The sequence below is a fragment of the Chiroxiphia lanceolata genome, chromosome 6, assembly GCF_009829145.1.
Source record: "Chiroxiphia lanceolata isolate bChiLan1 chromosome 6, bChiLan1.pri, whole genome shotgun sequence".
Classification (NCBI taxonomy): domain Eukaryota; kingdom Metazoa; phylum Chordata; class Aves; order Passeriformes; family Pipridae; genus Chiroxiphia; species Chiroxiphia lanceolata.
Genome location: NC_045642.1, coordinates 12,051,339 through 12,065,355, shown reverse-complemented (window position 1 = coordinate 12,065,355; position 14,017 = coordinate 12,051,339). Strand labels below are relative to the sequence as shown.

The window sequence follows — 14,017 nt, the reverse complement described above, 5'->3', positions numbered from 1 at the left end:
AGGTTCACATGTTCAGACCCAAAGACCATCACCTCAGAATGTTGTGACACCATCAGCCTGATCCAGAAATTCCATCACATTTACAGGATTAAGTGAGAAATTGCAGATTTCTTTATGGCTTTCAAATTTGATTTGCATGCTGCTTTCAGGTCCTCAATAATCATCACCTTTCCACGTCTCTACAACTCCCAAGGGGATCTCCAACAATTCTCTGAGTGGGTATTGCATCATAAATATGTTGAGTTAACAAAGTTACTAAAGAAGGAAAAATAATTTCCTTTTTGAGGCTGGTAAGGAAAGACAAGTACTTCCACAATATTCCACACACAAATTCCAAGAGAAAATATCCATGAAAGACTTCTACATGGAACACAAAACGAGCCATACACAGAAGTAACAAACAGATTTGAGCAACCAGAACATAATGTGCTGGTTGGAGTGTTCTAAACAAACTGTACAGAGAACTAAAAGGCAGCTCCTCTGTTTCAAATGCACAGGTGATATCCAGAGCCAGCAAGGATCTACTGATAAGGATTAGCCCTCCTGGTTTTGTTCGTGCTGCTTCTTCAATAGTCAGGGCCTCACAGCTGGTGGAAGGATGAAAGCCTGGCTCTATTATGTTCTAAAATATTCTAGAGATACAGAAACTATGATTTTTCTGCTTATATACAAACAAAAAGAAGAAATACAATGGAATTATATCCCTTCCGGACAACACATCTTCAGTAACAATTAGTGTTGTTACTTCCAGGACAACTATTCTGCAGGGTGTTTCTCAGGCCTGATTTCATCAGCATCTCTGACTTTTCTTTTTTTTCCCCCCAAATTAACTGCTGCTACTATGCTAGTTAGCAAGTCCTAAGAGTTAAATCCCTAGAGATACGGGCTGGACAGAATTTAAGCAGTGAAGAAAGAGAGGTTCTATTTATTTACCAGCTCATGCTTAACAATCATGCCAGCCAGACCTAAACACTACCAGCGTATAAAGGAGTTGTTGATTCTTGGCTACAGCCCAGTGTGTAGGCACCTTCATAGGGAGATGCACACAAGGTTAGGCTGTGAATGTCTTCCACGTTGTTGACTTCTACTGTATTTTAATTTTTTCCACCTAATTGCAAACTCCAATGCCCAACTATATTCAATATTATCAAATAATGTTTTCTCTTTTTAAATTTTGTTTTTAAAAAAAAGTTCTTTATACCTTTCTGACTGGATGGAAAGCTGATTGCTGGAGTGTGCTTGCAGGGGAGTGACTGCTGACACTGGCTTCTTCATCTAGTGACTGCGACAGGGAAGGACTATCACTTTTGTCAAGAGAAATTACAGGCTTCTGGGCATCAGGTTCTGTGGAGCTCTCAGAGACCTACAAATCACAATTAAGAATTTGTGTTTTCAACATCTTAGAAAGAAAAATGGTAATAAATTTACATCAATTCACAGCATACACATTATGACAAGCCTGAAAAGACTCTAAAACAACAGAGATGTTTGAAGTAACGGTAAGTAGAGAACGAATAGAGAAAGATTTCTCTCAAACATTAACAAATTATTTTAAAAAAAAAAAAAAGAGTTCAAATGGAGAGTGAGACTACTGCAGTCCTGCAGTTTCCTGTTTACTAGGAAGTAAGGAGGAATGATGGTGCTTTTGTTCTCCCATATGCTGCTCAACATGTCTGAGTTTCAGACCTTTGGGATCCAGGTTCTTTATGCAGCACTTTACAGAAAATTTTGGCCCGATCTGCATGAGGCATAAAGCCTCTGCTGCATTCATAGACAAGACAACAATAGAACGTTCAAACAAATACAAGAAATGTCAAAGGTATCTCCCATTTCTGAGCTTACACTGACTAAACACAATAGGAAAGAGTTTTTAGAGAACTTACATGTGCTTCATCCTGGCTTTGTTGCTGCACTGGGGCTGGCTGCCTTACTATGTAGTTGATTTGACCAACTATGGTCTGTTGAACATGCTGAGGTGGCTTGGCTTGGTTCAGTTGCAAGCTAGACTGTCCCTGGGCCTGAAGAAGAAGTTCCAGATCCTTTTTCATCTCTTCCAGTTCAAACTGGTGGTGCATGATGTCCAGGCTCTGTTGGATGACTTGTTTGTGGGTGCTCTCACTCTGACCCGCTGGTGGTGATGGTAGAGGCAGCTGCTGCTGCTGTGGGGGTGGCTGCAGCAAGTGGTTGGATTTTATCTTCTGGAGGTGACCGAGCTGCGCTTGCCCAGCCAATGCCTGCAAAGAAGCCTGTGTGCGGAACGGCTGCGGATGGCTCGGGTGAACTTGCTGAGCCTCATGAGACACAGCAGCATAACCCAGGGGTGCAGTTTGCTGCAGTTGCTGGGGTGGTAAGTGCTTCCCCATCCTCCCAGATGCATTCTCCGGCTCGGACCGTGACTGCTGTTCCAGCCCTGACTGCGTCAGCTTCACAGGCTGGGGGGCACCCCTCTGCTCTTTGTCATGTTGCTGCTGCAGGCTGTACTGCAGAGGAAAGTGCTGCTGATGCATTTCGGGAGGTTGTCGAAGATTTTTATGGTGGTTTATGTCCTGGTAAGAAGGTTGAGCTTTGTTCAGGTGTGGAATGCTGAGGCAGTGTGAGCAACACACAGGTGCAGAACACTGAACTGCAGGTGGAAATGGATGTGCCTGGCTATTCACGGGCTCCAGCTGCGGTGCTGATGAATGGTGCCCATGATACAAAGAGGTTTGTAACCCTTGAACATTTCCACAGAGTAGCATATCTGAGTGAGAAATGTGTCCACCTTCCACTGTGAAACCTCCTGGAAAAAACGGCAAATTTACTCTCTCCTATGGTCTTGACAAATTTACACAATAAAAATTGGAGACAAGGAAATGACCATCATTCACATTTCATATATAAAAGATACTAAAATATCCTGTCTGAACAGTCTGCCAACGTACATTCAAGACAAATTTTTCAATATTTTTCAGTGATTTCAAGGCATAGCAAACTCCTACTGATGTCAGTGGAACTCATGGTTGAATTACACAGCAAACACTTTGAAAAATTGACCTTAACTTATTTTATCTTAAATGATGGATATGGCTCATACTTTCATTTTTTACTAGAGGATGAGCTTATCCTCTCATCCATAAACACAGGTACAAAAGACAACTTCCAGGGTAGAAAGTGACAAAAATAAAAGAGATTGATATTGCATAGGTGAGACTCATAAAAACTAGAAATAGAAGTGACCTATGAAATGATCTTGTCCATGCTTTTAATCAAGAGAAGATTACTCCTTGCAAAACTTTTGATAGTGTTTTACCCCATTTAGTTTTTAATATGTTAAAATGGGAAGAGAATTGATCTTTTAGATCATTGATCAGTCTATTGAACTGAATTTACTGTAAAAACCCACAGCAATCAGGAAACAAAGTCACAGAATGCACATCTGTTATATAAATAACACTAATTATTATGTAGTCAGTGTCCTAAAGTCATCTCTGTGCCCATTAATTGTGTCTCAAGACTACTCAGGTCCCTTGGCCACTAAGATACTAAAAGAATCTGACACCTAAATGATGTCTTTTAATAGGCAAATTGATATAACTGGAGGAAAACAGCTCAGTTACATTGGCTTTTCTTCCGTACATGACAAGAGTTTCAAAACTGGATGTCAAAACAAAAAAAAGGAGAGCCCTTTCAGGAAAGTACTGGATTGTCTACATCTGTGTAGTCTAGCTTTGGGCACTTGCCTAGTATATTTTTCTTACCCATATTGGATAGTTGTTTAGTCCAGTAGGAGGGATCCCAGGTAAATCTGATCTTCAGAGGAGGGCCTATGTCTGTGTTACAGTTTGTCTCTAATAAACGCTGGATCTGAAATACAATCTGGTGACAAATCAAAGGATGATGCTCTTATTCACGATTATAAGATCATGAAAAACGTATTTGAGAAACATGAAGTCCTTAAAACAGTTCTCACAATTACTGCCAAATAAGTATTGCTCTTACCAGTTCTTTACTGAAGAGAAATGGGATGCTGCTTTTACTGCACACGGCCCAGCTGATGAAGTTCTGAACATGTTCTACCTGTCTGCCTAAAACCACAACACCTTGCAGTTGTTGCTCCAATTTCTGCTTCCTTTCGCTGGTGATCTTCTGTTAATAATGTGAATCAGTAGAAGACAGCTGTCAATTCTTCAGACACCCATATTGCATACAATCACTGGCACTGCATTATGCATTATTTCCAGCAATACTGTTGTTTAGACTCTTATTAAACCACCAATCATAAAAAGAAAGAAAATCCTACTCAGGAGATATGTCTGAATTCGGGAAGAGCAATGACTTCCCCAGGAGCAAACAATCTGCATTATTCTCGCTTCGGTTTAGCAGATTAATGTAACCCAAGAAAGCTGTAGAAGTTGGATCAAAATTGCACCTGGACCACCTTGTTTGCTCTTAAAATACAGAACAGCAGAGACTCAAGAAAGAATACACAAGGGGAAGCATGCACCATTTCCTCAGAACAGTCTTCTGGTCTCCATGATTTAGGGACCACAAAAACGGAGCCTACATTATCAGCCTCGGTATATTCTTCTATTAATTTGTCTAATTGCTTTTGAACCCATGCACAGTATATAGCACCTTGGAGTTTCACACTTATTTACCATTTATGTGAAGAACAACCTGCCCTTATCTGATTTGAACCTCGCACCTGCCAATTCCATCCAATCCCCCCACAATGCACTTCAACTGAGCACTGCAAGTGCATGCACAGTTCAGCTGTGGTTATAGATAACTCAGACAAACACTGAAATGTTGTCAACATACATGAACACTGAATTTACTTAATGCTTAAAAAAGATAAAAATTATAACATAAATTTTTCTTTTTTGCAAAGCTACTTATCTGAGTAACCACATTTGAATAAAAATACAGAAGTTCCAAGGTAGCCAGCCCATGCTGAGTGCCTTGTCTTTCCTGTACCTCCTAAATGACCCAAGAATAACCAAGAACTGGAAACTCTGATCAGCAATTTTTGTGCTCAGCACATTTCAGAATAAAATCATATATATTGCAACTGGACATCCAAAAACTGAAGAGTCAAAACTACTGGGTCTGTTGCAGAAAGCAGACCAAAGAATCATTTTTGAAATAGGATATTAATTGTGATGCTACTGGGCTTCTACAAGTTAGACATTAAAACCAGAAGCTGGTTTCTTTTGTAGGTACTCAAAAGGTGCACACATATTCTCTGTAAATGCATTAGAAAATGTGGTTGACTCATGATAAGCAAACATTTTGTCATTTCACCCTGAATCTTTGTCAACCACTGATTCTACATAAAATTCTGCAGGAAAAAAAAAAAGAAATGAAATATTTGAAAATATAAACAAAGGGACAATAGCTCTCATAGTCTATATTCTTTCCATTGGCACTGGGGTTAAATTTAATTTAGTTTAATTTCCCAAGGTATCAAATAAACTAGCCTTACTTACTTCAAGTTGTTCAAGAAGGATGTTTGTTCGTTTATCGATTTCATTCATCAGAACCATCTTGGCCATTTTTATTTGGTTTTCTACTTTTTTGTACAAATGTTTTACTTCAAGCAACCTACGGGTAAGAGATACACAGCCCTGAACAAGCCAACTGGTATGTCATTTATTCACAGCTCAGTAGTTATTTGTTACAAGAACTGATCTAACTGTTGTTGGAACTCCAATGCAAGTTGTATCATTTCCCATTAGTTCTCTCACACTTCTCTTTAAACATAGAATTATAAAATGTTTTGGGTTGGAAGAGAACTTCAAAGGTCTTCTAGTTCAAACCCCCTGCAACGAGCAGGGACATCTTCAACTAGATTAGGTTGCTGAAAGCCCCATCCAACCCGGCCTTGAATGTTTCCAGGAGTGGGGCATCTGCTACTCCTCTGGGCAACACATTCCAATGTTTTACCACCTTCATCATAAAACTTTTCCTCCTTCTATCTAGTCTAAGTCTACTTTCTTTCAATACAAAACCATCACCCCTTGTCCTATCGCAAGAGGCCCTACTGAAAAGTCTGTCCCAACCTTTTTTAGAAACCCCTTCTAAGTATTGAAAGGCCCCAATAAGGTCTCCATGAAACTTTCCCTCCTCCAGGCTGAACAACCCCAGCTTTCTCAGCACATCCTCATAGGTATTCCACCCCTCTGATCATCTTTATGGCATTTCTCTGGAACTGCTCTAACAGGTCCACATATTTCTGGTGCTGAGGACTCCAGAGCTGGATGCAGTACTCGAGGTGAGATCTCACCAGCACGGAGTAGGGGGACAGAATCACCTCCCTCGACCTGCTGGCAACACTGCTCTTGATGCAGCCCAGGATATAACTGGTTTTCTGGGCTGGAAGCCCACATTGCCAGTGAATGTCCAGCTTTTCATCCACCAATACTCCCAAGTCCGTCTTCAGGGCTGTCCTCAATCTCTTCATGCCCCAACCTCTCTTGATACCAGGGGTTGCCCTGACCCAGGTGCAGTACATTGCACTTGCCCATGTTCAACCTCAGGAGGTTCACAGGGGCCCACTTGAGCTTGTCCAGGTCCCTCTGGATGGCATCCCATCCTTCAGGCACGTCAACTGCACCACTCAGCTTGGAGTCAGCTGCAAACTTGCTGAGGGTGCACTTGATCCCACTGTCTCTGTCATTGATGAAGATATTAGACAGTACTGGTCCCACTCTGACCCCTGAGGGATACCAGTTGTCTCCAGTCTCCATCTGGACACTGAACCTTGACCGCTGCTCTCTGGATGTGACGTGCTTATGCTGATTGATTTGCACAAACATCGTGCCAAGAACAGTCTTAAGTTCTTTGTCAACAAATACACACAGAATACATCCAAAAACCTTCCACTTTATACTAGAGTATAAACAGTACAAATAGATTTGTACTCTTTGAAGGTGTTTGAAATGGTTTCATTAATGTCAAAGAGAGATCCAACAGCTACTAACTGCATAACCAGCAGCTGAAATCCAGTTCATATAATTAAATATTTTCATTTTTGTATTAGTTTTGACTGCATTGCAGCTTGTTTTCAGGTTTCTTTAAGAAATAAGGTATTTTAAAAATTATCTTTATTCCCAATATTTTCAAATTCTAGTTCAGAACCAGATTATACCAATAAAAAAATCTTATCTCTGAAGTCAGCTGTCACATGCCTTATAAAGACTATGGAATCATGTATTACAATGCCATGACTTGTCAGCACCACTCAAACATGAATTTGATATTTTTAATCTTTCTATTATTTCCTATCCTCCGAGAAAAAAATATAGCAGCTGCATTTAATTCTGTTAACCTACATTTAGTGAAAATAATATTTTTGCATATCACCCACTTTCATGGGAAAAAAATAATGCATAGCAATTACCTGTCTTCAATCTGTTTAGCTGAAACTTGAATCCCACTTTTTTTCTCTTCCACTTTAGTTACAACATTTTCCAGAATAACTCTCTGGTTTTGCAGAGCTTCCTCAAGATGTCTGAACCTGTAAAAGAAGGGGAAATTCTCACACTATGTTTTTCCATGTTCATAAATAAACAACCTATCAGTTGATGAATTTAGGGGACCTTAGCTGCCTTAATACTTGTCTGGACGTGATGCCCTGCTTATTTTCTACTACAGGTGCTCTCTGTGACAGCTGAACCTTATCAAACCTCATACAGGTAGGCTCATGTCACAAAACATGTCCCTGTCTATAAACAATTTGTTACATGGCTCACACACTTCCACAGGCAAGCAGCATGCTTGAGCATTGGCAACTCAGGTCTTGTACAATCATGAAGCCCCTGGTAGAGACAAACATAAGTACTTGAACCATGCTCAGAATAGAGTTCAACTTGTGCCTTTGAGCACAGTCATGAGGAACTCTCTGCATACATAGCACGTGGGCAGACAGTACAACTGGGAAGGTACACACTGCTGAGAGCAGGGAGTGCCCCTCTGAGGGCAGTGAGCCACATGCTACACCATCTGGGCATAAGACAACTGAGCTGAGTTTGCCGCGGCTTTTAAGTTCAGACCAGCCTGCAGCATCAGCTGACAGGAAACGCAGATGAAAAGTCTTAGATATCAATTAGCTACAGTTTTAGCCTTGATTATGATTAAGCAATGAGTGTGTGGTACCTGTGTTCCTTATGCTCTGCCAGAAGGCAGCTGCGGCAGGTCAGGGTGTCGCAGGTCTCACAAAACAGCCTGAGTGGCTCTTGAGTGTGCACTGGACAAAATAAGGAAAACTCGCTTGCTTCATCTTCAGTTGCTGAGGGAAATAATTAAAACAAGAGTGTCATTGACAAAGACTACTATTACAGTTCAGAAAAAGAGTAACCAAACTCACAATTGTGTGGAAAGTCTTGATATTTTTAAAAGGCGCAGAACTGGAACCATCTGATTATATGAAGCAGGGATTGTTTATATTTTTTCCTGGCCCTATACATCCTACAAACTGAGCACATCAGAGGGGGTCGGAAAAAGAGGCATCAAAACAAATTCGTATTGTCCTCTAAATTCTCATGAGTTTTAAGTATCTCTCATGATTTGGCGGACTTGCCTCACAACTTTGAACGCCCTGGTCTGGCAAACCACTCAACAAAACTGGACTGTAAAATGTAGAATAGCAAACATATTACATAAACATGCAGTCACAGCAGAAGCAAGGAAACCTTTTGTTCTTAAAAAGTCACATGAGCAATTGTCTCTCAAATTTGTGTTTGGTACAATGCAGTTTATAAAGTTCAGCAGCTAGGGCTGATATGAGGCCCTAAAATCTGTTTTTAAAAGGATTTTCTAAAGAGTAGTGTGATGAAGAGTAAGAATGGACAGTGGAAGCATTGTTTCTGTATAATCTATTCTTGACCTCTTTCCTGAAGGGTAGAATAGTTTCAGAAAGAAGGAACACTGTCATGAATGCCAGGAAAAAAAAAAAGAAAAGCTAAACTATGGTAAAACAAACTCTCTGCCACTGGAATTAGATATTCACAAGTGCATCTACATTAACAGTTAAGGCCAAAGCTCTTTTCTTGGACCCAAAAAGCACAGATTCCAGAGTCTCATTTTATTAACCAAAGTAAGGACAGGCCATCACCATTACTGGTGAAAAATATTGTTTTCTCAAAATGAACAAAAAGCACAAGCTCGGGTACAGTGACAGATTTATGTAGGTCAGTGCTCAAATCCTGTGTCCACAGAACCATCAACATTATTAGCACATTGGAATACATATAGGACAACTAGAAAAATCACATGATTGCATCCTCACAGTACTCCAACAAAGACATTATCCCATTATTCCTAATCAACACATGAGAAATTAAATAATACAACCATTATTAGATAACAAATATTGATAAAAACTTTAAACAAAAATATTTATTATTTATATATCATTTGCTCATAGACCATCCTCTCATCCTGTAGCAAAACGGGGCCTTTTATAGAATCAAGCTTTTGAAATGATAATATTGCAATAACAAACCCACAGCATACAACAAGCTATACTGACTCAGTCACTTCAAATTGGAAGAAGTGACAGAGAAGCCACAACAGAGAAGTAGAAAGGCTAAGAAAATCTGATGGCTGATAATGAGAATGAAAATAGGGAGAAAATCCGTGCCACGCTCTAAAACAACATATCAAATTGCCTAGTTTTTAGATTGTTATCTACTCTAAATATTTCTAAGAAGGTTGATTTATTTCCTCCAGTTCAATTGACTTTCCTTCCACCTTCTTAACAATGTGCAAGATAATTTGTGGCAGATTAGGCTGAGATTTTATGTAACAGCATTACATAGTTTACATTGTTATGAATTATTTACTGCAGTATCATGCTTTATTCTTCAGGGAAGTTTATTGGTTTATATAATTATTAAATCAAATGCTAATAATAGATAGCATTATTAAAAGAGGAAATTAGATTAGATTTTTTTATTCTTCTCCAATACTTTCTTCTAGCAAGGTATAAACTGAACTCACCTTCACAGCAATATTTTTTTCCTGATTATATTGCAAACATGTACTTTTGTATTAAAACCTGCAGCTGCCAGTGCAAATAACATGTAACAAGCAGGTTGTATAACCAATATGTAGCCAATGTGGATGTCAAAGATCGTCTTTTCCTCCCTCATAGGGTCAGATTTCACATCTTTAAAGGAAAACAAAAAGACCATAATAACTATCTCAAGATTCATAGGTTGGAAAAACCTCTGGAAGTGTTCAGCATCTACAAAGCATACAAGCTGTTTTTCTGAAAACTCAAGATCAAATTATCCATATTAAACTGCAGCTTATAATGAGATACTGTCTTTAAGGTCTGTGTATAATGAAGCCTAGTCACAATCTTATATAATGATTTCTCCATTTTTCTCTCTGTAAAGGGTTCTTTAGCCTTTGGCGATTATAATCATCCAAGAGAAATCAGTGGGAATTTTTCAGTACCATTTCAGATTTAAGAGACAGGCAGATTCCAAATGCAAACTAAGGATAAAATCAGTGTTATCTAATTACAACACAGAACCACATCCTCTGCCACTAGTAATCCCCTGACTCAATTGACATGTCAGTGAGAACTGCCACTGAACTGTGGTATTCTTGACCTACTTTACTTTACACTCATCTCAGAGCAACACTCTTCAGTTTAAAAATAAGTTTAATACTTAGAAATCAGGTGCTAAACAAGGGCAAAAGCCTGTTTTTTCTAGAAGCATACACCTTGACCACAACTATCCATGTTAGTTTCTTGATAAGAACCTCATTTGATGAAAAGGGAAAGCTCAGTTGCCCTAAATTCTGATAATTCATCATTTGAGTCACCATTTTCTACAGCCTATATTTTCTTTATCTCAGGTGTATCTCTTGAATAATTAACAGAAAATTTTTAATCTCTGTTCCTCTAACCAGTTCATGTCAACTTTGGAAAAGCAATATCATCTTAGCTAATACAGTTCTCCCTCCACTTACATGAATCGCAATGGCTCAGACTTTGATTTTATAGGTTCATACTTAACCTTGAGAGACTGAAAGAAAAGGATAGTATAGCAAAGAGAAAATTATTCAATTTGTGCACTAGCCTGTAAATAGCTGATATGTCAGTACCAGATCATTTACTCTTAACACAGTTTTGACAAAAGGATTGTTTCTTCTCAGTTGCAAAGCACAAATTTCCATATAACAAGAGTCTGTACTAATACCTAATGTTCTTTTGAGAAAGCTGGGACTAAGGGAGCTTCTGGTCTTGTGACTTTAAGCAGTTCAAGAATTCTGAAGAACTTTGAACTTAACTAAATTTAACTTATTCCTAGTGTTAATACAGAACCCTCCAGTGAAATGTTCATTCTTCAGAGATTATTCCTCCAAGACTGCTGCTTGATCTGTCATAAAGCTTTGGCCTGTGCTCATCAAATTCATTCCAGAAGCAGATTTCAAAATTTTGACATCTTGTGGTCACAGACCCAGAAACTTTTCAGGTTTGGTTTTTTGTTTGTTTTTGTTGTTGTTGTTGCTGTTGTTGTTTTGTTTTTGTCTTGGGTTGGTTGTTTTTTTTTGGAGGGGTTTTTTTGTTTTCAGTTTTTTCCTAACTCTCGGGAAACATCAGTGTGTGTGAAAAACAGTAAGTAGCACAGTTTAATTCATCTGTGAATCACCTCTCATCATCTCTTCACATTCATAACCAGCAGTAATTGTCTGGCACTCAAAAGAGAATTGCAATTTTTGATAGTACCTCTAGAAGTGATTCACCTAACAAGAATACAGTAGAGCAACTATACAACATATAAATGATAGTGGCAAACTGGGGGGTGGGAGTGGGGAGATGGGAATCACAGCACTGTCCAGTGTGTGCTATATTTCTGGTTTTATGCTTAAAAAACAAGGTCTTTTGGTAGAAGTTCAGTAACACTTGTAGCTAATCAACTGGGACTCAGAACACTCCCATAACTTTCCATTCTGGTTCTCAAGAAGTGCATTCAATAAAATGAACTCTAACTAGCACAGGCACACATCCCCACCTCCAAGCTACCAAAAGGCTATGGAAGTGACAAAAATAAAGTAGTTTCATGAAGCTGTTTCCAAAAAGAAAGTAGCCATTTCCAATACCAAGAAGCCCTCTCAGGGAATCCCCTACCATCAGTAGTTGTTTTGTGGGCCTTTATTTAGACTCACAAAGGATGAGACAGTAGACAAAATGAAATCAGGCTACTTTAAAATTGTTTTCCTCTTATAAAATATTACATTCTTCTGGCCCAGCTCAGTCCTGCCTCTCCCCATGCTCTTAGCATCTAAATACAAATTTGAATGAAGAGTAAATTCTCAAAAATTGGATGAAGTTGGCACACTGCTCTGCACCATGGCCTCAGGAGTCACCAGGCTAAGGATGCTGCTGGGCATCCAACTCAGCCATTCAGCTGTGTGATCTGGATCTCACTCACCAAGCAGTGGATGGCCCAGGAAGGAAGTAAGAGGATGTGCCAGTGCCACTGGAAGGGGAATTCTGTCAGAGAGCTGCAGGCTCTCCATGGTAGGGAGTGATCAGATGTATTACACATGAAAAAGCAGAAAAGTTTCCCAGGGAAGCCAGGCTCCTCTAGTTCTGTCACTCAAGGAAGAAATTAATTAATTTTATTAAAATTAATAGAAATAGGGAGGATTAGTGAGGGGTTTTTCCTACTTTACTTCATTTCAGACCCAGAATATCTTACACTTTTCAGATGACAAAAGAAGGTCTGGCCCTTGTAAAGCAAATGGCAAAAGACAGAACAGTTTAAAGGTGCAAGATCTCTTAATTGTTGCAAAGGCTTACAAAGAAGGTGACTTGTTCAGAAGCACGATTCACAGACTGAAGACGGCAATTGAATCTCAAAGCAGATCATGGTTTATTTCCAGAAGCCAAAAAAAAACCAAACCAACAGTCTGAGTTCAAGTATTTGCTTTCTTTGAAGTATTCTCAGGGGATATCTATGTCCTAAATAAATAAAATATATAATAATAATAATGCACAGATGACATTCCAAATAATTTTTTATATTAACTAGCCTATACATGTACTACCAATCCCCTTGTTCATGGGGTTTTTTCAGCATACAGAATTTAGCACTAACCTAAAATTCTTTCTCATCTTATGTGTTTGCATCTTTTTATTTATATAGCACACACAAACCCACAACTAAGTCACACATATATTTTCTTACCAGTATTTGTCAACAATAAGAGCTGGTAATCTTAGTTAAAGTGAAATGAAATTATAAACAGCTGGAGCCTCAAAACCACAGTCCTTATCTTGTCATCAACTCAAGAAGAAAAACATATTGTCCATCCAATCAGGGCATTTGAGAGGGGACTGGGGGACTTCAGTTTATACTATTCTCTAGAAAAGACCCAAAAAACACTTAAATATAATCTGTGCTTTTTTATTATTACCATTCTTACAGAATTTTTTTTTGTTTACACCCTATTTGGCAAAGGCATATGATGTCTCAAGTGCCTCAAACTCTGTTTGATGTGACCACCCAGTGCTTAAAAGAACTCCATCTACGGGAAGTACAAAGTACAAGCTTCTACAAGAAAAATCCTAAAGAAAAAAATTAAAAAAAAAGTATAACTAGTTGGCTATATTTATTCCTTTGTCTGTCCTTCATCTTCCTTATGAAGAAGAACAAGAGTGCAGAACAAACTCTCTAGCACAAATAAATTCATACCTTAGCAAAGCGTAAACTTAAATCACTGTATAAAATCGAAAAATTCTCATTTCAGGTTACAAATTGCTTACTTAAGTTTAAGTTAGGATACTCTACAGCAGATTTCTGGCATATGAGTAAAGAAAATAAGGAGCAGTAATAGGAGATGGTAATACTTTCTGTGGATCATCATCGTATAGGGATGAGACATATTGGCCAGTGGGCTTCATCTATGCTTGCTCGTGGCAAAATACACTCAGGACATATGCTTTTCCCTCCAGCCTTAGAAAAGGAACATCCTGTGGTGATCACAGCCTTTTGCTGTCTGTGACTCCCTCATA

At 38.9% G+C, this 14,017-nt stretch overlaps 1 protein-coding gene across 1 annotated transcript in view; it reads right to left on the bottom strand.

Moving 5' to 3' along the window:
- The window catches only part of TRIM66 (tripartite motif containing 66), a 52,051-nt gene that overhangs the window by 22,977 nt on the left and 15,057 nt on the right, over positions 1–14,017 (bottom strand). The window contains exons 4-10 of the mRNA XM_032691082.1: positions 8,137–8,269; positions 7,382–7,498; positions 5,469–5,583; positions 3,979–4,125; positions 3,738–3,855; positions 1,884–2,779; positions 1,202–1,363 (exon numbers count right to left, since the gene is read on the bottom strand). Of these exons, the coding sequence (XP_032546973.1) occupies positions 1,202–1,363; positions 1,884–2,779; positions 3,738–3,855; positions 3,979–4,125; positions 5,469–5,583; positions 7,382–7,498; positions 8,137–8,269 (1,688 nt within the window). The remainder of the gene's footprint in view (positions 1–1,201; positions 1,364–1,883; positions 2,780–3,737; positions 3,856–3,978; positions 4,126–5,468; positions 5,584–7,381; positions 7,499–8,136; positions 8,270–14,017) is intronic.